General features: G+C 40.6%; 2 protein-coding genes across 2 annotated transcripts in view; both read right to left on the reverse strand.

The window, feature by feature from the left end:
* LOC120052442 (RNA polymerase II elongation factor ELL-like) overlaps window positions 1–10,844 on the reverse strand; it is a 47,390-nt gene extending 36,546 nt beyond the window's left edge. Inside the window, exon 1 of the mRNA XM_038999351.1 lies at window positions 10,650–10,844. Coding sequence (XP_038855279.1) covers window positions 10,650–10,784 — 135 coding nt within the window. The 5' untranslated portion in view covers window positions 10,785–10,844. The remainder of the gene's footprint in view (window positions 1–10,649) is intronic.
* A 787-nt stretch (window positions 10,845–11,631) lies between these two features.
* On the reverse strand, window positions 11,632–20,537 carry LOC120052443 (peptidyl-prolyl cis-trans isomerase FKBP8-like). The gene is made up of 9 exons (XM_038999352.1): window positions 20,409–20,537; window positions 18,162–18,420; window positions 17,890–18,059; window positions 17,599–17,687; window positions 16,593–16,813; window positions 16,333–16,505; window positions 16,159–16,236; window positions 12,863–13,003; window positions 11,632–12,708 (listed from the first exon to the last, which is right to left on the reverse strand). Exons 2-9 carry the CDS (start codon window positions 18,406–18,408, stop codon window positions 12,622–12,624), a joined length of 1,206 nt encoding a protein of 401 aa, XP_038855280.1. The 5' UTR covers window positions 18,409–18,420; window positions 20,409–20,537; the 3' UTR covers window positions 11,632–12,621.
* Between the last annotated feature and the right edge of the window lie 3,168 nt (window positions 20,538–23,705).

The raw sequence follows: 23,705 nt of genomic DNA on the forward strand, positions 1-23,705 counted from the left end.
GAAATGTGTTTTAGAAATATCACAGTGGCGTAGCACCAAAGTTCCAATCATTGGGAAGATCTGTGTAACACTAAATCAACACACTACAGGACATTCAGCTAGTTTACAACAGCTGTCTGCAGAGGAATTGATAAATCAAAAAATTCCATAAAGATAAAGTTGCAAAGTGAAGGTGAGAATTTCTATAAAGTTTATAGAATCAGCTTAAATTGGAACTTGATATAATCTACATCTTCTTTAAATAACTTTGAGAAATCCCCCAATGACACCAAAAAACAACACAGTTGGGGGTTCCAGTTGTAGGTAGGAGCGAGGGAAAACTATTCAACATGTGACAAAGCACCAGCCAACTCCAACTTGAAAATATCAGCGCATGTCAAATCAAATGACCATACAACTGTGTGACATTAACTAAACCTGTGACACGAGTGTAAGAACAGACGCTGTTATGAGGATAACCCTGAACTTTCCAGGACTCATCTGTGAGGGGGCCAGTGGAACTGAGTAGCACCCCACGTTGGCCCAGGGCCTGGGACATGGTGCTAAGATCCAACAACCGCTCATTTCCACACGCAGTGATGGCACCGGATCAGCACTCAGCAGGACAGGACATCTGGGGCAGCTCCCAATGCTTGACTACTGGGAAATACACAGCGCAATCACTAGACATATGAGACCTAGCAAGAATGCAGGTCAGCTCTGTACACAGTGATACCAGGCCATCCAGTGTGACTAGCCCACAGGACTGAGGGCCACACCATCCATGACATTTGAGTCATATTTGGCTGTGGTTATGATCTCGCTAGCTAGTGCCCCATTCGTTCTGTTCAAACTGGGGAGTCAGCATTACTTAAATATCCGTGGCACCAGGGGCCTCAAATATAACCGCTGCGTACATTTTACACTAAATATCTGAGCCATTTTAGAAAAGACTGCACACGTACAAAAATAGATATATAAACCTGCTGCACGCCATATATACACATATTTCCCGTTATAAATCAGACCCATCCTGAAATTGTGTGAGTGACCGAGCATTAAAACTCAGTCTGAAAAATGCCCTTATATGCTGTATACTTTGGAAGAATTGGAATTAGGCAAAGGATATTTAAGGAAATACCAATGAATAACTTGATTAAATATCTCTGGAGGTGTTGAGAGAATGTTTTAAACTTAGTGACATTTGCTGTATTTGACTGTTTCTGAAAGAACAATCTATTGTAAATTGTGATCATTTCAATTCACTAATGTTTTGCGTTTACTTTTACTAAATATGCTGCACTGCCCACATTTTCAAGCATGTCTACTAAAATCACAGTAGGCCTACTTAGTGGTAGTCTAGACACGTCAAAGCAAAAATATTAACTGTCTGTTAAATTCTACTGTATACTATAAACCGTGCTCCCTTTTGGATGCATAGCGCAAAATACTTGTTCCATACACACAAAAAGCTTATTTCTCTGAAATTTTGTGCACAAATTTGTTTACATCCATGTTAGTAAGCATTTCTCCTTTGCCAAGATATCCATCCACCTGACAGGTGTGGAATATCAAGACACTGATTAAACAGCATGATCATTACAGGTGCACCTTGTGCTGGGGACAATAAAAGGCCCCTAAAACGTGCAGTTGTCGCAACACAATGCCACAGATGTCTCAAGTTGAGGGAGTGTGCATTTGGCATGCTGACTGAAGGAATGTCCACCATAGCTGTTGCCAGAGAAGCGAATGTTAATTTCTCTACCATAAGCCGTCTCCAACGTTGTTTTAGAGAATGTGGCAATACATCCAACCGGCCTCACAACCGCAGACCACGTGTAACCACACCAGCCCAGGACCTCCACATCCGGCTTCTTCACCTACGGGATCGTCTGAGACCAGCCACCTGGACAGCTGGTGAAACTGTGGGTTTGCACAACCCAATAATTTCTGACCACACTGTCAGAAACTGTCTCAGGGAAGATAATCTGCATGCTCGTCGTCCTCACCGGGGTCTTGACCTGACTGTGGTTCGACGTCGTAACTGACTTCAGGGGGAAAATATTCACCTTCTATGGCCACTGGTACGCTGGAGAAGTGTGCTCTTCACAGATGAATCCTGTTTTCAACTGTACTGGGCAGATGGCAGACAGCGTGTATGACATCGTGCAGGCGAGCAGTTTGCTCATGTCAACGTTGTGAACAGAGTGCCCCATGGTGGCAGTGGGGTTATGGTATGGGCAGGCATAAGCTTCGGACAACGAACACAACTGCATTTTATCAACAGCAACTTGAATGCACAGAAATACCGTGATGAGATCCTGAGGCCCATTGTTGTGCCATTCGTCTGGCGCCATAACCTCATGTTTCCAATTTGTAAGTCGCTCTGGATAAGAGCGTCTGCTAAATGACTTAAATGTAATGTAATGTTTCAGCATGATAATGCACGGCCCCATGTCGCAAGGATCTGTACACAATTCCTGGAAGCTGAAAATGTCCCAGTTCTTCCATGGCCTGCATACTCACCAGACATGTCACCCATTGAGCATGTTTGGGATGCTCTGGATCGACATGCATGACAGCATATTCCAGTTCCCGCCAATATCCAGCAACTTCACACAGCATTGAAGAGGAGTAAGACAACATTCCACAGGCCACAATCAACAGCCTGATCAACTCTATGCAAAGGAGATGTGATGCGCTGCATGAGGCAAATGGTGGTCACACCAGACAGACTGGTTTTCTGATCCACGAACAAACCTTTATTTTTTTAAGTATCCGCCTTCCCATTCATGTGAAATCCATAGATTAGGGCCTAATGAATTTATTTAAATTGACTGATTTCCTTATATAAAACTGCAACTCAGTAAACTCTTGAAATTGTTGCATTTATATTTTTGTTCAGTGTAATAGCCTACAACAGGCCCAATTAAATGAGAGATGAGTATGGTAATTTCTTGCAAGCTAAACTGTCATCGGGAATATGAACCCATCATGACAAGAAAAAGTGGTGAGGAATTAGTGTAATGTTATGAAAATATGTATTATGTTTATTAATAAAATATTGTTTACTTGCAATATTAGAAATGACAGTAGGCTATTCAGAGACATATACAGTAGCCTAAAAAACAAATGGAAAAGGTGAATAGTCTGTTCTACCGTTAAACTGTGCTCAGGATCAGATCGATCAAAATACTTTAAATTGTTTTTATTTAGTGTAAAGTGGATCCAATTAAGAGTGAGATGGCACTTTGTAGGCCTATATGTTACTTCACGAGTATGAAACCATCAGTCAGAAAAGATTAGGAAATTATTCTGAAATGATCATGGAAATTAAATAGATGCCCATTTCTAACTGTTTTAGAATAAAAAAATTCCCCAAAATCTTAGCGCTTCTCACTAACAGCAAATTTTTGTATCTTATTATATTTCCCAGTTTTTTGTTATGAATAAGCGTGTGGTCATATCCCCCATTTTCTCAAAATACTAAGCTACTTGCAATGCAATACTTCAACCAATAGAAACTGTGCATACACATGGTCTAAAGTTTATGCGAAGCTAAGCACATTCTCACGTCAATCTTTGCGTGAAAATTGGCGCACGTGTTTTGGGGTATATTTTGTACGTACACACTGGAGACCAGCCCAAAACATGTACCAGTCGCTATTACTTAAACCTACCTTGTAGCATCACAGAGCACATGAAACAAAAACTTCCAATGTGCGTTCTTTGTCAATTAAGCAATTTACATTTGAGTTTCAGATAACACAAAATATGGGATACAGTAACAAATGGAGATGGTGTCATCCAAAGCGGGGGACTTTTTGTTGTAAAAACAGCAACAAGATGTAAAAATGTACATTCCATTTAGTCTTACTTCATGTGATGTTTGAGCAATTGGGTGGAAATTGTGTATTCCATTCTTATAAAGACACATTACCAGTGCCAGAATGGAAGGCCTTCACCTGGAGAGGTAACAAAAGTGCATACTAAGTGGGATAGAGGACAGCTCTCATTAAAGCTCAATCAGTTCCTTGTCTCTGGTGTCAAGGGGAAAAAGTCAACCCAGAGCACTAATGTCACTCCTTGTGCCCGCCAGCAAACTAAAAGGCTTTAGCCTAGACGGAAATGCTCCACAAAGACGAAGCTAGTTTGTGAAGGCACTTATATCAAATATCTCTGGAAGCCTACTAGCAAGACTGGATCACTTGTGAGAAACACAAAACGTTCATGTTGTATTCTGAGTAACATAATGGTTCAAAGTTTTGGCTAAGCTTTTCAATTAAAAACTGAATTGAAATTAGAAACACTTCTGTTCACCCTTGTATTATACATTGAGCTAAATTCTCTACACATACCAGGGGCCTGAAGGTTGATGTACTGTGTAAGGAATGTAATGTAAAACTTCACACTGCCTGCACAGAATCCAAGAATAACCTGGCCATTACCTAACCCACTGACACCAAAAGGCATTGGGCAAAAACATTAGTGTCAATCATCCCACAGAGGGATACCAAGTTCAACTCTTTAAATCCATTTAGCTGAAATAGCACATTTTAGGAGCCATTTTAGCTGCCAATTTTAGGTGCCATCTTAAAGGTTCTGGCATGATTTCATACAATGACTGCTTTTCTATTAAAAAAAAGGTAACTGCTGAAGTAACTTGAGGCATCTGGCAGCAAAATATACTTAAACAGAAACAGGCAGCCAGTTAAATAAACACTGCCTATCAACAGAAGATTGTACAGTAATAGGATGTTCTGAAAAGGTCTTGGAACGGTATTCAATTCTTTACAACAGGCTCGTCTGACAATAGGCGAAAATCTAGGCCAGAGAATTACTGATTCCTCATAAGAAAATGGCCGTGTTACAACACTTTGCACAACATACATTTTTTCTGGATCAAAAAGGGGCTTAGGTGGTGGACCTGGCAGGGGGCGCAATCAGCACATCTACATTTTACAGGACCCATTTATGGCTGTGTAAAGAATATTGTTCATTTTTATAGACAATTTTCTATGATTCTACATACTCTGCCAAGGAGCTGAGATAAAATTGTGTAGTTTTAAAGCAAGTTTCCTGACATCCTATGAATTTTGCCATGGCTAATGTGATGTGCTTTTGCTCAAACAATCAAATGAAAACTGCTTAATTCAGTGTTTTTGGAATTTTCAATTCTCCCTGTCTAGCTTTTACTTTAGTAATTTTTAGTTCTCAAAGATATTAAAGGTCCATTGTCATTTACACATACTTTATAATTTAAGAGGTTTAAGTTTACACAAAGCATTTTTACATCACGAAAATGTAATTTCCAATTGTATTTATAATAATTTCTGGAATTTTTTTCTTCTTCCTTTTTCAGGTTGCCTAGGGGCCAGCCCAAGGATTACAATGGCAGAAAAATCCCTACAAGAGATAACATTAGGCCTTTTTTATATGTCGTAATTTTCAACTGAAGGCACATTATTTCCTCATGTTTGTCAGTCTCCAGGTTGAGAATCCCCACTGTGTCCTTCTGATCAGATGTGCAAACAGAGCAACGGGTTGACATTGGTACTGCTCACGTCAGACATGGATAACAGTCTGTCTGCCATGCTACCTGAGGACTATTGCACAATGCACTTACAAAGCACAATGCTCTAAAGGCTGTATATTATCATACCATTCTCTGAGTAGGACTTGACCTAGACAAAGAAAGAATGAATCACTGGATGGTGAAAAAGGACATGGTGTTAAAATAAAACTTTTTATATGCCATATGTTAAGGGGTTCACTCACTGCTCTAGAATGTAGAGAAAAACAGGGCAATTCAAGAGGGTGATACGAAATGTCAAAATGTAGTTCTTTGCCCTCTCAGAATTAATTAGATTGTTCGCTACAATATTGTAACCTTAATGTACTTGACAGTGTTGATTAAATAAGAGCGTTAATTTTCTGTGACAGTTGCTTGTTTTGACCGTGCTGCTCTTGGTTGCATCTCCACCATATTTGGCGTTGGCAGGTGGTACCATTTGTAGGCGTTTCTGTGGGTTGGACCAATCAAAATCAACTTAATACGTCGTCATTTTCATTTCCAGATCCTTGGCTATATTGGCGATCAATCTACATTGAGAGGCCGTTTCTATGGCGATTTAAAGGGCAAGACTCAAAAATACACAATGAAAAAAGGAACAGATTGTCCGAGGTCAGATATTTAAATTCAGTCTGTTAATAACCTCTTATGCAAGGGGGCAGTATTTTCACGTCCGGATGAAAAGCGTGCCCATAGTAAACTGCCTGTTACTCAGGCCCAGAAGCTAGAATATACATATAATTAGTAGATTTGGATAGAAAACTCTAAAGTTTCCAAAACTGTTAAAATAATGTCTGTGAGTATAACAGAACTCATATGGCAGGCAAAAAACTGAGAAAAATCCAACCAGGAAGTGGGAAATCTGAGGTTTGTAGTTTTTCAAGTGATTGTCTATCCAATATACAGTGTCTATGGGGTCAGATTGCACTTCTTATGGCTTCCACTAGATGTCAACAGTCTTTAGAACGTTGTTTCAGGCTTCTACTATGAAAGGGGAGCGAATAAGAGCTGTTTGAATCAGGGGTCTGGCAGAAAGCCTTTAGTTTAGTCACGCACGAGCTCCGTTCCCTTTCATTTCTAATGACAAAGGAATTGTCCGGTTGGAAGATTTATGATAAAAACATCCTAAAGATTGATTCTATACATCGTTTGACATGTTTCTACAAACTGTAATGGAACTTTTTTGACTTTTCGTCTGGACAAAAAGGAGGCATTTGGACATAAATGATGGACTTCATCAAACATGTATTGTGGAACTGGGATTCCTGGGAGTGCATTCCGATGAAGATCAAAGGTAAGTGAATATTTATAATGCTATTTCTGACTTTTGTTGACTCCACAACATGGCGGGTATATGTATGGTGGCTGAGCGCTGTACTCAGATTATCGCATGGTGTGATTTTGCCGTAAAGTTTTATTTATTTATTTTTTAATCTGACACAGCGGTTACATTAAGGAGAAGTATATCTTTAATTCTATGCATAACACTTGTATCTTTCATCAACGTTTATGATGAGTATTCCTGTAAATTGAAGTGGCTCTCTGCAAAATCACCGGATGTTTTGAAGGCAAAACATTACTGAACATAACGCGCCAATGTAAACTGAGATTTTTGGATAGAAATATGAACATCATCGAACAAAACATACATGTATTGTGTAACATGAAGTCCTATGAGTTCCATCTGATGAAGATCAAAGGTTAGTGATTAATTTTATCTCTATTTCTGCTTTTTGTGACTCCTCTCTTTGGCTGGAAAATGGCTGTGTTTTTTTGTGACTAGGCGCTGACCTAACATAATCTCATGGTATGCTTTCGTCGTAAAGCCTTTGTGAAATCGGACACTGTGGTGGGATTAACAACAAGTTTATCTTTAAAATTGTGTATAATACTTGTATGTTTGAGGAATTTTAATTTTGAGATTTCTGTTTGAATTTGGCACCCTGCACTTTCACTGGCTGTTGTCAAATCGATCCCGTTAACGGGATTTCAGCCGTAAGTTAAATATATATTTAGTCCCCACTGTTTTATATTCAGCAGATTTCATTTAGAAAAAGCCCATGTTTTCACTCACAAACCTGTAGCCACTAGTTTGAACGTCATCTCTGCCGCGAAACAGCGCCAGAGAGTTCTATTGAGCAGTGACCACTTTTTGACCTCAGAGTAAATCTGTAACTTTTGAACCATATATGGCAAAGACACGGGGTTTGGATTATTGTTTTTCTGTAGCAATCCCCAATTGCATAAACCTTGAATTAATTAATACTTTTATGGGTGAACACCCTAAATGTGTTATCGATTTCTTCCTGGTCAATATAGGGCCAGAGGCAATGCTTAACTATTTAATCTACAAAACCACAATAAAATATTAAAGTAATTCTACTGTGTGTTTGGAATAGACATAGAACTCCCCAGACAGAGAAAAAGGGACCAGCCAGACCTTGGGAAATCACTTCACAGCTGTTTATCCTGGGCACAGATATCAAAACTGGAGCACAAGGCATTGCTTGTCATCTTAACTTCCCTCCCTTCTTTGTGGTTTATGAGCTTTTTCAAGACGGCTCTCATTGTGTTTTTGTCTCTGTGGCCAGTCGACTACAGGGCTGCGGCTGAGGGACAACACCCCCCAAATGATGCAAGATTGACCTCTCACCCTTCCCAGCTTCAGCTTCCAAACCACAGTGCTCCATACTGGGGGGGGGGGGGGGGGTCAAAAGGGAATCAATGGCTCCCTCCTCTAACAGGTAAAAAAGATGTCTAGCTAGGCCAAACTGTGACTAAGGGGTTTATTCTTAAACGCCGGCGAATATACGACGAGGTATACAATGACACAGTTTAAGTGCTTACTCAGGCATGTCTGTACAGGAGGACTTGCATATCAACTGTAAAAAGACTTCAAGTGGGATACATTTCAACACCTCAATCAATCAGCAGATACTCCAATATGAAAATATCATACTAAGTAGTGATTGGGGGAGGGGGTCGTTACCGATGTCAATCACAATACATACAAAATTGTGAGAACCGCAATACTTATGGGCACCTAAGTGTAGTATTAATATCCTATTGTGAGGTCCCTGGCAATTCCCAGCCCTAGTACTAAGAATCAAATGTTTGTTACATGCGCCGAACACAACTAGTGTAGACTTTACCGTGAAATGCTTGCTTACGACACCTTCCCAACGATGCAGAGTTAAAAAATAATAAGAGGCTGTATCTTTAACTCTTGTGCAGTAAGCACAGCCACAAAAAAAGCCAGATTCCCACAAATTGGCAATTAGACAACAGTACAGTGGACAATGGAGCCTGGGGATGAAAGGCATAAAAAAGTGCCTCTATTCATCAACTACAAAGCTGCGTAATGTCTGCATCCTCTGAAATCAGAGCCAAGCTTGGGTAGGGAAATAAGAGAAAAGCTACAGTACTATCCCTCCAGCTGAACGACTGCAGGTTTCATTCAACAGAATTGCCCAGTTCTCCACTGACTAGGCATCACAAAATACATTTCTCAAGCACAAATCCCACACAGATTCCTGTAATTTCAAACCCTTAAATGTACAATATTTGTGTATCCAACATCAACTGTAACTAACAATGTAGTCTTCAAATCAATGTTTCTTTAGTGGGCAAAAATGTGCATGAACAGCATGATTACCACATATTTGGAGCATGATTAGCACGTGTTACGAATAAAATGTTTTAATACTAATAGGCCATATTTTTCAAAGAAAAGCACAGCAGGATACCATCTATGTTCTTATTAGCTACATCAAGGACACTGCATAGCGTTATCAAGCTAGGTAGCTAATGTTTTGTTTTCTTTCCAAACGGTTTCAAAGCACACTGGCTATGTTGGCCACTTCCTCTTCCCTAACTCAATCAATTTAAAGACAAGAATCATGAAACTACTTGCCATACTACTGGGTTTGTTAGACTGTAGTTAGATGTTCATGAACACAAACCTTGTAGTTGGTTTCCTGGCCTGGCAGGCTTTTCTCAGTCAAATATAGAATAAAATATAGATGGCAAGCATCAATGTAGGGTGGGAACCATATATATATCGCTAGCAATTCAAAACAACTCAAAGTCCATGACTGAATAACATTATCACAAGAACATTAATTACCAGCTGACAAAAAAAAAAAATCAGTCAGGGAAATGCTGTAAGTGGGAGGTTACTGACAAAAAAATACAGCAAGCTCGATATGGTCATTTGGGCTACTGGTGGCTAGCCTCCAAGATGTCTCACTTTTCACGACTGCCAGAAGTAATATAAGCAAAGCAACGTAACGCAAGGGTTTTATTGCACTTCACTTGTTCACTGCAATTCATACATGGCTAGTTAGCTAGATAACGTCAAACGACATTGTTCAGCAAACTTACCTAGCCTAACATTTGCTACTAAACTTTGCCAAATGTCATCGATCGCTGTTCAACATCACTACATGGCTAGTTGTATTTTATCTAGCTAAAACATATACTTAGCTAGTTGGTTGTGATACGCCCATAGCTTCATTACTGACTCTAAATCAAAGGTTTAACATCAAAGCTAGCTAACTTAACTAATTGGCTGGTAAGCGAACGTTAGTTACAGTACCTTAGTTTGCAACGTTATGTAAATGTTTGCTAGTTGGCGAATCAAGTTGACCGTTTTGATCGTTCCAATTAATGGCGGTAATGGAAAAACTAGACACCTAATTAACTAACTAGCAACCTGAATCCTTGCTGAATTCTTACTTTGCTTGCCAACATAGCTAGCGCACTTGTTACGTTAGCTAGCAAGTCTTATAAAGGCTGATTGGCTAGAGTTTAATATTGAAAACACACACACTGGAAGCTACCAGCCTCGTTTAACACTGGGTTCATTTAAAAAAGGTAGCTGAAAGGCAATCCTAAAATGACTAGTTGGTGTGTAGTAACAAACATGCATCTAACTCGTGTAGTTAGCTAAATAAATAAAACAGTAACGCTGGCTATCGAGCTAATGAAGCTTGCTGGCATGGCAGCGAAGTAGCCAGTTGCTAACCAGCTAACTATGTCAGCCAACGAGCAAAATATACCTAATATGTAGTTACATTTACTTGAGTTGTTCAATTACCTTGCTACTCTGGTAACCTTCAAATGCCCTCAAGGCGCTGTCAGTGAGTTTTACGTGAAAGACGGAGACATTACTGCCATTGCTCACTCGTCCACAGGACAGTCCGTAGCACTGCTCCTCCTTCAACGCCGCCATCTTGCTACCATTGCCTCCACGCTCGCGCACGAGCAGCACTCTGTCGTAAACGCAGAAAAACTCCCACAGCTTTCTAATGAATATGCATGTTACGTACACGACGTGATGAAGTCATAAGTTAATAATACATTGAAACATACTAAATAATATATTATATAAACATAACATTTATGCTCGACAAATAAGTTCGTCAAATTTATCGGGAGGATTTATCATAAACTATTTCTTTACTTCAATATAATGAAGCACTGAGGTGAAAATATGAATCATTAAAACATGACACATGTCTGACCACTGGTTACCAATGGAAAGCATATCAGAGATGTGCGTAGGAAGGAAAAAGGAAACATTAGGTCACTGGACTACGTCAACGAGACGTCAATGTCTCACTGAATCCATGAGTTGGGAATGTCCAGTCTAACACATTGGTACCAAAGAAATGGAACATGAGAGGAAACACTAAGTAAATGACTATCGGTCTTCAGACAGATACAGTTTATGTTGAAAGGAGCGGAGGGTCAAACAATACAATATAAACAAAATCAAGGACACAAAAAAGCATCATAATACAGTGGTCTCTACCTTCTGTTGTGCTGTCAATCCATTTACTAAGACAGTAACAGTGGCAAGCATTCAATTTGACACAATTGTGTTGGCATGGAGACTATGCCCTGTAATAACAGAGGTGAAGAATCACTCCCAACCTGTCAAAGATAGCTTGACAGTTGTATGGGTGACAAGACAACTTCAAGATTAGATTCCAGAAGGCTGATAATACTGTAATGAAACAGCATTGATATCCGTGCTTATAAACCTAGGGTCGTTGCAATACTAAAGGTTATTTGGCTCATAGTAACAAAGCTGACAAACTTTTATTGAAATAAATACAAAAGCAACAAGTGAGAGAATGTGAGAAACGCAAAAGCAACAAATATCTGCAACATTTAACTCTGTCTTTTTACATATGGTCTATTGTAGGAAAAAAAACAATAGATTTCTCATGTGACAACAAAATGATAGAAAAATAAGCCTCAAAATAGAAACACTATTCACATTTAACGGTTGTCAAAAACAAAAACAAGCAAAGTGACCAAACCTAAAATTGGTATTAGAATGTACACCCTTCAAAGTTTGGTTTCAGAATCATCAAAAGTGACGTACACTCCCTTTACTTTATAAATAACTAATTATATATTAAAAGCATGGGTTTTAAAAGGAATGTGACAGTTTTCATTGACCAAGACTGTCTGAGTGTGGATCACAGGGCCAGTTAATACACCATCTAGATTAATCCCATACCCCCCCAACATTGGCACCAACCCAATAAACAAACAAGAGCAGAATACCTTTCTAACAATTTTTTTTTACACAATTGTACAATCTTATGCTAAAAAAAACAACATAAAAAAATAAAGACCACATCACATTAGCTAATTTTAAATAATTGACAGATCATTCCTAGAATTATAATTTCAGAGTGCTCAATCAATCAATTCATATTTAGAATCACTACTAGAGGAGCGCAAGACGTTGGCAGCAATTAACAATTAGTGTCTGTCAAATGGACGTACATACATTTGAAAAGTATTTAGAACATTTCATATACAAATATTGATTGTATAGTATTTGTCACATAAAATTATCCTTCTCCCAAGGAGTGACAGAATAGTGTGAGAAACCTATGGACAGCCACACTAAAGAGGTGACACAAAACCCATTTCTCCCCCTTTTTTTGTTAGTTTTTTTAGTTCCAAAAGGCACTGCCAGATGTCCAGTTGCTTTATGTGGGTCCCATTTTGCACGGAGCAGGCAATCACCAGAATAGTATTGGTCTCATCTAATTTCTGGCAGCTATGACAACTGACAAGGCGACACCTCCAATGGCAACTGCAGTGGCACCGAAGAGCCATTTCCAGCTGACAACCTGTGGACAATATACAAGAAATGTAAGGCTTTCTGTTGACACCTGGAATTAATAAATTTCTGATCCCCAGCTGATTTTAAATCAAATAGGGTGTTAATGCCAGCATCAGTTTGTTGACATGAGCAGGTGAAGCTTCTTGAGAGGACGGTCTCACCCATGACGACTTGGCCTGGTGTTTCTGCATGCCGCTGCTGCCGCTGGCTGGGTTGCCTAGCATCTTCTTGTACATGGCCTGCTCTGCGCCTTTCTGCTCCGAGTGCTTCTTCACCAGCTTGGAGAGTTCTGCGTGGATGGTCTACCCCAGGAGACAAAGTGTGAGAATAATCTGCAGGCGTACTACTCTACCCCCACTCATATGTGTATATCATACACATTCACTCATAACACTTTCCCAATGGCTTGTGCACCATAATCGTCAGGTGTTCTGGTAACTGCAGATGGCTTGATTATTGGCCCTTGATGCTGTGAATTTCATATACTTGCTAATAAAAAAAAAACATAACTTTATATCAAGTCTGACTCATTCCTCTGAAGGGTTGGTAAGTTGGCAATTTAGGACATTTTCACAGCATTGGTCAGAATGTCTTATACAGCCTCTGAGGAACCACTTACTGGCACTGTGTTGTGGACCGAGGAAAGTAGAGACTTTGGGTAAGTCTCTGCTCTTAGCAGCAGTGGGAGAGGAGACTAAATGGGTGCTTGACAGTATTACGTTTCTACAGGACCCCCTTGGCTTTCCCATGTTGCAATACTTCTGATCATGTACAGTCGTGGCCAAAAGTTGAGAATGACAAATATTAATTTTCACAAAGTTTGCTGCTTCAGTGTCTTTAGATATTTTTGTCAGATGTTACTATGGAATACTGAAGTATAATTACAAGCATTTCATAAGTGTCGAAGGCTTTTATTGACAATTACATGAAGTTGATGCAAAGAGTCAATATATGCAGTGTTGACCCTTCTTTTTCAAGACCTCTGCAATCCACCCTGGCATGCTGTCAATTAGCTTTTGGGCCACATCCTGACTGATGGCAGCCCATTCTTGCATAATCAATGCTTGGAGTTTGTCAGAATTTGTGGGTTTTTGTTTGTCCACCTGCCTCTTGATTGACCACAAGTTCTCAATGGGATTAAGGTCTGGGGAATTTCCTGGCCATGGACCCAAAATATCAATGTTTTGTTCCCCGAGCCACTTAGTTATCACTTTTGCCTTATGGCAAGGTGCTCCATCATGCTGGAAAAAGGCATTGTTTGTCACCAAACTGTTCCTGGATGGTTGGGAGAAGTTGCTCTGGGAGGATGTGTTGGTACCATTCTTTATTCATGGCTGTGTTCTTAGGCTAAATTGTGAGCGAGCCCATTCCCTTGGCTGAGAAGCAACCCCACACATGAATGGTCTCAGGATGCTTTACTGTTGGCATGACACAGGACTGATGGTAGCGCTCACCTTGTCTTCTCCGGACAAGCTTTTTTCCAGATGCCCCAAACAATTGGAAAGGGGATTCAGAGAAAATTACTTTACCCCAGTCCTCAGCAGTCCAATCCCTGTACCTTTTGCAGAATATCAGTCTGTCCCTGATGTTTTTCCTGGAGAGAAGTGGCTTCTTTGCTACCCTTCTTGACACCAGGCCATCCTCCAAAAGTCTTCACCTCACTGTGCGTGCAGATGCACTCACACCTGCCTGCTGCCATTCCTGAGCAAGCTCTGTACTGGTGGTGCCCCGATCCTGCAGCTGAATCAACTTTAGGAGATGGTCCTTCTTGGGCACGCTTCTTGGACTTTCTTGAGCGCCCTGAAGCCTTCTTCACAACAATTGAACCACTCTCCTTGAAGTTCTTGATGATCCAATAAATGGTTGATTTAGGTGCAACCTTACTGGCAGCAATATCCTTGCCTGTGAAGCCCTTTCTGTGCAAAGCAATGATGAAGGCACGTGTTTCCTTGCAGGAAACCATGGTTGACAGAGGAAGAACAATGATTCCAATCACCACCCTACTTTTGAAGCTTCCAGTCTGTTATTCGAACTCAATCAGCATGACAGAGTGATCTCCAGCCTTGTCCTCGTCAACACTCACACCTGTGTTAACTAGAGAATCACTGACATGTCAGCTGGTCCTTTTGTGGCAGGGCTGAAATGCTGTGGAAATGTTTTTTGGGGATTCAATTAATTTGCATGGCAAAGAGGGACTTTGTCATTAATCTGATCACTCTTCATAACATTCTGGAGTGTATGCAAATTGCCATCATACAAACTGAGGCAGCAGACTGTCAAAATTAATATTTGTGTCATTCTCCAAACTTTTGGCCACGACTGTACACACCAGTAACGTTTGAAGACAGAAATGACATAACTGCTGCCGTTCTTGTCATCTTTCCCCATTTCACAAAAAAAGTTATGAGAAGATAAAAGCTAATTGCGTTTGCTTAAATGAATGTATTCGGACAAGAAAACAATAACATCCATAAAAAATAAGTAGGGAGTGGACCAACATTTTTTCATCTAAAACTGCAAGCTTTTAATCTAGACCCTTGAAATTACATCTGTAATGGTTTATTACTCCTAATCTTAAACACTTCAGCAAAAACACCACCACAAACATGCCCGGGTAGCTACACTTTAGAGAGTATACAACCAACTCGTCAGTGGTGCACTCGGCATCCCAGTTCAGATGGCAAGAGCATGCCTAGTGCTAATGGAAGATAAAAAAAATAATAATAAAAATGTGTTTAACCAGGCAAGTCAGTTAAGAACAAATTCTTATTTACAATGATGGCCTACATCAGCCAAACCCGAACAACGCTGGGCCAATTGAGCGCCGCCCTATGGGACTCCCAAACACAGCCGGTGTGATACAGCCTGGATTTGAACCAGGGTGTCTGTAGTGACACCTCAAGCGCTGAGATGCAGTGCTTTAGACCGCTGTGCCACTCGGGAGCCCCATGAACCACTGAAAATCCTTAACCACCCACAAAACACACTTGTGCACTACATTAGAGCCCGAGAAACAAAACACACTGTATGGGACATTTATAAAAGACATTCAGCGAAAGCACGATTTCACAGGTTGGTGTGCAGGACTGAAAAAAAAGACAGTCGGCAAGAGTGGGGAGGGTTGGACATGAGTGGTAAGTATTAACATGCAGCTGGTCCAAGAAGCCCACTCTGTAGTGCGCTCTGTCAGATTGCCCCGTTCACTGAGCCTCATGTCTAAGCAATGCCTTGGATATCACCTGGGAACAGAGGAACCAACCTCTTTACAGCGACAACAACAAACTCAGATCCACCAAAATGAGTATGCAGTCCACCTGGTTTCCCTGGTCATCAATATTAGAGAATGTGGTACCACCTGGTGGATGTAAGTGAAAACTGCAACAACATGTGGTCCTGAGAATATGTTTACATTCTACATCTTTCTAAATAATGTTTTTGTGAATGTGGAGTGCAATACCTTGTTACTTGGTTCCAACTTCAGGGCCCTCTTCAAAATCTTTATAGCTTCAGCATATTCCCCTTGCAAGGCCAATACCTAGAGACACAGATGTAGTCCATGGTGATACTTTCAGAGATGGACATTCATATTCACAATTATACATACACAACTAGTCAGTTGTGTGAGACCTACCTTGCCTTTGCGGAATAGGGCTTTTATGTTGTCTGGCTGGTGGGCCAGTACTGAAACGCAGGACCGTAGTGCTGCTTCATAGTGATCCAACTTGAGCTGGGCAGCTGCCATGTTGTTTAGACACTTCACCTTCACGTCCATCAGCTCCTCCTCTTCCTCCGGGCTAATGTCCACTGAAACAGACACACACAGCAACAGTAAGCTATAGGGAGCCCAGCCCCATCTAAAAACAGTGCTTTTGCAAAAAACACATCTGTCACCTTTAGAGCTGGACTCCGTGATCTGCAGGGCGATGCCATAAGAGTTAACAGCGAAGGCATAGTCCGCTCTCTGGTAGTAGACATTTCCCCTCTCCCTCTTCTGCCCAGCCAGGGCGATCCTCTCCTGGGGGGACAGGAGCTCAAGGTCGGGGGCCTCAGTGGCATCAAGCAGCTGGACCTCCAGGGCCAACTCCGCATTGGGAGGCACCTCAGGGACAAGACTGCCAGCGGTGAAGGCCAGGGCACGGAGCACACAATCAGAGAGCAAAGTCAGGACGTGTTCTATAAGCACTGAGCTAAGATATTTTAAAATGTATTTTACCAGGTAAGTTGACTGAGAACACATTATCATTTACAGCAACGACCTGGGGAATAGTTACAGGGGAGAGGAGGGGGGATGAATGAGCCAATTGGAAGCTGCGGATGGTTATGGGGACCGTGATGGTATGAGGACCAGATTGGGAATTTAGCCAGGACACCAGGGTTAACACCACTACTCTTACGATAAGTGCCATGGGATCTTTAGTGACCACAGAGATTCAGGACACCCGTGTAACGTCCCACCTGAAAAACGGCACCCTACGCAGGGCAATGTTCCCAATCACTGCACTGGGGCATTGGGATATTTTTTTTTAGACCAGAGGAAAGGGTGCCTCCTACTGGCCCTCCAACACCACTTCCAGCAGCATCTGGTCTCCCATTCAGGACCAAACCTGCTGAGCTTCAGAAGCAAGCATGCAGGATGGTATGCACCATTTCACTCACTGCTCTTTCTGAGAATGGGAGAGGGCTGAGGTGTTTAGCTTTGCTCCCATTAAAAGGTGCAGCTACAAAGAACCATATGAGGCACAAGTTCATGATATCTACTCCAACTTCATGAAGCATAGGGAGAATTTCAGAGTTATCTTTATAGGAAATTACAATCTCAGAATAGGTAGCTTGTTTGGGTAACAAGACATGCCAGTGAAACCACAAAGAACCAGCAAGATTAAGAAATCCTCCATACCTCCCCAAGGAACCATATGCATATTTAGCATTGGCTTGGACAAGGGCCTTCTCCCTCATTTCCATGAGCTGCACTGTGAGATCCAGAGCCTGCAAGAGCACAACAGACTTAAAGCCTGATCACTACACTTCTCACCATCTTGGTTTGGATGCATTGCTGGTGAATATAAACTCAACACTGAACTTGAAATACACATTTCATCCATTTACACTTCTGAGATCTACTAACATCACTACCTTGTATGCAATCAGATCGGATTTGCCTTCACTTAAAATACTGAGTAGAATGTACCTGGATGACATCACCATCTCCCAGAGTGAAAGAGAGCTCAGGTTGCTCTTCTATAAGAGTCCCATCAGCCAGTGAAGTCTTCAGGTGAATCACGACATTCTGGCCTTTTGTGGGCCTGCTGTCTGGCCCATTCCCTGCCTGCAGGACTTTCTTCTTTAGCTGGCCATTACCTGCAAATAGATACGTGAGAATATATGTCAAATGGTGATGACGGTCACCCAGTGATGTTCCTTTCTCTTTGACCTAAAAATAGAAAAAAGTAATTTTGTTACCTAGTATATCCATCCATTCGTCTAGTGGAGCTGAAGTGCCAGTGTCTTGGTCCGCTGCAGGCACCTTTGTTTTAGTCTTCTTCCCACCCCCAGCATCTTCCAAAGGAGGAGGGTTGTCATAAATGTCATCATCCAGCATCTCAAAGTCTTCCCCACTGTCCAGCAGCGAGGCTTTCCCTGACTTCTTCCCTGAGAGAACCATCTCTGGGTTATCCCCGGCACCCTTCACCTCCTCTTTGTCAGTCATCTGTTGATATGCCTTCAATGCGATTTAGAAATACAGATGAGAATAAACAGGGGTAATTTGGTTAGCAGGATAAATTGTGCTGCTAATTAAGGGGTGTTATTGGCTATACACACACACACACACACACACACACACATACACACACACTCTCTCTCTGGCATCATACCGTGCAGCTTGTTTGGAAATAATGGGTTGCTGTGGTTTGGCCAGATTCATCCATGATTCTGGGTCTGGTAACGTTAGCTAGATACCATGACAGTGAAGACCCATGGCGTTCATGGCGCTCACTCCCACTGCACTAAAAACTGCTATGGTGAAACCCCTTCTGAAGAAAAGTAATCTAGATTCTTCAGCCAATCTCCAACCTTCCATTCTTAAGCAAAAATCTGGAGAAATTGGTGTTTAAACAGCTAAACGAATTAACTGCCAACTGTATTTTAGAAAAATTCCAATCTGGTTTTTGTGCCCACCACAGCACAGCCTTAGTTAAAGTGGTAAATGATCTTAGAGCCAACACAGACGCCAAACAGCTCCCTGTTCTTGGATTCTTGGATTTAAGTGGTGCATTCGACACTGACCATGATGTCCTTCTGGACAGACTGGAGAGGTGGGTTGGTCTCTCCGGTCCAGTTCTAAATTGGTTTAGGTCCTATTTAACCGGTCGAGAGTGTCGTCACCCTTGGTGAACATAACTCAAAGAAAATACATATCACGTGGCTTTCCACAAAGTTCGATTTTGGGTCCGGTACTGTTCAGTTAAATATGTTACCCCTTGGCAGCGTTATCAGAAAGCACAGCATTGATTTTCAATGCTACGCAGATGATAACTTGAAATTGAGTCCAGGATCTAAAATAACACCAAGGTTTTTTTCCTGGTGTTTAATCTTTATTGCCCATGAATTAAAATGTGTGGCTAGATTCTCTCTCTGCTTTGGCGCCAACAATAAGTGCCTCGGGTTTGTCTTGATTTAGCTGGAGGAAGTGAGCCATCCGATTATTTAAATCACAAATAATTTATCTGTGGAGCTAAAATCCTTTATTACAAGCAGGCTTGACTACTGTAATGCTCTCGTCTGCCCAAGAAAGCCATTGGTCAACCGCAAAACATACAGAATGCTGCAACACGGGTACTGACCAAGACCAGACGGAGAGCACACATTACACCGGTTTTAAGGTCTCTGCACTGGCTGCCTGTGAGCTTTAGAAATACTTTAAAGATTATTCTATTGGTTTTAAATCAATCCACAACTGTGCACCCAAATACATGTTAGACATGATTTTAAGTTATGTACCCAGTAGGTCAATCAGGTCCTCTGGCACTGGCCTTTTAACTATCACAAAGCCTAGGACCAAGAGGCATGGAGAGGCAGCCTTTAGTTACTATGCCCTCAGCCTCTTGAACAGCCTGCCAGAGAACATGAGGGGGGCCAAAACTGTGGACATATTTAAGAGATCTTAAAACATATTTTTAGCTTTGCTTTTCATAAGGGTGCTTTTTAGTTATTCAGTTCGTGTTTTCTCTCATGTCTGTGTAGTAAATATTTCAGCTTTTATTTTCAATTTTTTAAATAATAGTTTTTCTGTAAAGCACATCGCGTTGCATTCCATGTCTGAAATGCAATGTATAAATAAAGCATGATTTGATTGCGAGAAACGACAGAAAACAGACAGCTAGCTAGCTAGCTAATTAGTGCGTTAGCTAGCAAGCAATGTAGCTAACTAGCACTGTGCATTAACAATTGGTAACTACTACAGCTAGCTAGCCATCTTACTTAGCTAACTGTTCACATTATTTTTTTTATAATTTTGGTGATAAGAATGTACAGGATTTCAGTGGGTGTTTCGAGAACTTTCGAGAAGTTTCTTGTTGAGAGACTACTTTAGTTACAGTATTTAGCTAGCCGGTTTCTTTATCTTATACACATTGACTTACTGTAGTTTCGTTCAAATGAACATGAAGAACAAAATGACAACAAGGAATCAATTAAATTGCACGTTACCTTAAAATATTATATGCTTGGTTAATAGACTGAACGCTTGATTGAAGAAGAGTTTGTGATGATAGCTTCGCTTGATCCTTCAGTCAATTCAGCAGGCTCTTCCTGTTCACCTTGGCCTGACATATTTCCTGTATTTCTATTGGCTTATAATATTTATTTCAATCACACGATTGGTAGATCCCAATGACAGTCAAACAAATGACCTGACTGTTCAAACCAATAATGTATACACACACTGGATTGCTAAATATATGTATTGGCCCTTGAGAGTGTTTGAAGCAGCCAGTATGCCATATTGGCACTCCCCAGTAGGAGCAGTCCTCCAGAGGAATGAATGGAATTCTGCAGTATTTCAATGAAATGTTTCAAGGACTAAAATACATGTATTTAAGAATTTTTGTTGTTATAGTGCGGGCATTACATTAGTCATCTCTAAAAATGATACTTAAAAAAATCATTTTATATATATATTATTACATGTTTATGTTAAACTCACATAATTTAAAAGAATAATCGTGGCAAAAACGAATGTCGACATTAATAGACATATTTCTATGGCTTCCAAAATATTTTTACAACGTGGTGGAGTGATAAAGACGGAAGCACAGTGACTTCAACACAGCGCCCCCTATAGTCATCTAGTGTATATATAAATCATTGGTTCAAACATGCAGTTGAAGTCGGAAGTTTACATACACTTAGGTTGGAGTCATTAAAACTCGTCTTTCAACCACTCCACAAATTTCTGGTTAACAAACTATAGTTTTGGCAAGTCGGTTAGGACATCTACTTTGTGCATGACACAAGTAATTTTTCCAACAATTGTTTACAGACAGATTATTTCACTTATAATTCCCTGTATTACAATTCCAGTTGGTCAGAAGTTTACATACACTGACTGTGCCTTTAAACAGCTTGGAATATTCCAGAAAATGATGTCATGGCTTTAGAAGCTTCTGATAGGCTAATTGACATAATTTGAGTCAATTGGAGTTGTACCTGTGGATGTATTTGAACGCCTACCTTCAAACTCAGTGCCTCTTTGCTTGACATCATGGGAAAATCAAAAGAAATCAGCCAAGACCTCAGACATTTTTTTGTAGACCTCCACAAGTCTGGTTCATCCTTGGGAGCAATTTCCAAACACCTGAAGGTACCACGTTCATCTGTACAAACAATAGTACGCAAGTATAAACACCATGGGACCACGCAGCCGTCATAATGCTCAAGAAGGAGACGCGTTCTGTCTCCTAGAGATGAATGGAGTTTGGTGCGAAAAGTGCAAATCAATCCCAGAACAACAGCAAAGGACCTTTTGAAGATGCTGGAGGAAACCGGTACAAAAGTTTCTATATCCACAGTAAAACAAGTCCTATATCGACATAACCTGAAACCGCCATAAAAAAAGCCAGACTACGGTTTGCAACTGCACATGGGGACAAAGATCGTACTTTTTGGTGTCCTCTGGTCTGATGAAACAAAAATAGAACTGTTTGGCCATAATGACCATCGTTATGTTCGGAGGAAAAAGGGGGAGGCTTGCAAGCCGAAGAACACCATCCCAACCGTGAAGCACGGGGGTGGCAGCATCATGTTGTGGGGGTGCTTTGCTGCAGGAGGAACTGGTGCACTTCACAAAATAGATGGCATCATGAGAAAGGAAAATTGTGGATATATTGAAGCAACATCTCAAGACATCAGTCAGGAAGTTAAAGCTTGGTCGCAAATGGGTCTTCCAAATGGACAATGACCCCAAGCATACTTCCAAAGTTGTGGCAAAATGGCTTAAGGACAACAAAGTCAAGGTATTGGAGTGACCATCACAAAGCCCTGACCTCAATCCTATAGAACATTTGTGGGCAGAGCTGAAAAAGCGTGTGCGAGCAAGGAGGCCTACAAACCTGACTCAGTTACACCAGCTCTGTCAGGAGGAATGGGCCACAATTCACCCAACTTATTGTGGGAAGCTCGTGGAAGGCTACCCGAAACGTTTGACTCAAGTTAAACAATTTAAAGGCAATGCTACAAAATACTAATTGAGTGTATGTAAACTTCTGACCCACTGGGAATGTGATGAAATAAATCGTTCTCTCTATTATTCTGACATGTCACATACTTAAAATAAAGTGGTGATCCTAACTAACCTCAGACAGGGAATTTGTACTAGGATTAAATGTCAGGAATTTTAAAAAACTGAGTTTAAATGTATTTGGCTAAGGTGTATGTAAACTTCCGACTTCAACTGTACCTGTAGTTCAAACACATTAAATAAATTAATGCATTTATAGGGTTGTCAAATGCATTCAAATATGCTCAAACCACACATTTATAATTTAGTAAGTTAAATTGTCTCACAGGCTTTGAGATAATGGGATATAAAATACTTTGGGAGATCATACTCTCTTTTTTAGCTGAAGATCAAAGAGGTGCACAGAAGACTCAAACAATTGGGAAAAATCAAATTACATTTATTATTGATGCAGTCGTTTCTTTTGATAAGCAAATCTGTTATTCTTTCAGTCTAAAGAAACTTTACAATATAAAGAAACATACAAAGGACATCTTTATTACCTACACAAGACACCTAAGTCCCTAAGACAAGATCTGAACTATCCTACCATGAAATACAAAGCAAACCCAAGACAGACTGCTTCATATAGAATACTGCCAAGTCGTCAGAAAGGACAATGAACGATACAGGATAATATTTTTTTCCTTCCCCTTCGACCCCCCCCCCCCCCCCCAAATCTTTCTAATGTTACATTATTATATATCACAATATAAGTACAGAGATGGCCAACAATTGTATTACACAGAGGACTGAGAGAGGATCAGTGAGCATCAATCTTTACAACGCTATTTCATCAGGAGTAATAGCAAGGACACAGTTTTCCCCCGTAAGTATTACTTTTATCTAGTCTTTAAATTTAAAATTAGGTTCCTTTAGTATTTTTTCCTTTTAAAAGTTTGTCTTAAATTGATAAAAATCCTTCATATTAAAAACTGTAATATGTGGTCGCATGTTAACGAGACGATGGCCTTTGAGTAGGCAATAACCATTCTTAGAACTAATTTGAGATTATTTCCATTGGCAACAGGGGTCAAGGACAGAGTGAGGAGGCTATAGTTCCAAGAATAAACTGTATCAATGACATCAGACATCCCCTTCACCTCTCTCTGTCCTTACAGCTAAATTAATTGTAGATTGTTTTCACATTTCCTACATGTATACTGACCAGAAACAATAGTGTTTAGGGTGCAGTTACTGCATGTTCACATGTTCAAGTAAATGTACAT

The sequence above is a fragment of the Salvelinus namaycush genome, chromosome 8 (assembly GCF_016432855.1).
Source record: "Salvelinus namaycush isolate Seneca chromosome 8, SaNama_1.0, whole genome shotgun sequence".
NCBI classification, from domain to species: Eukaryota; Metazoa; Chordata; class Actinopteri; order Salmoniformes; family Salmonidae; genus Salvelinus; species Salvelinus namaycush.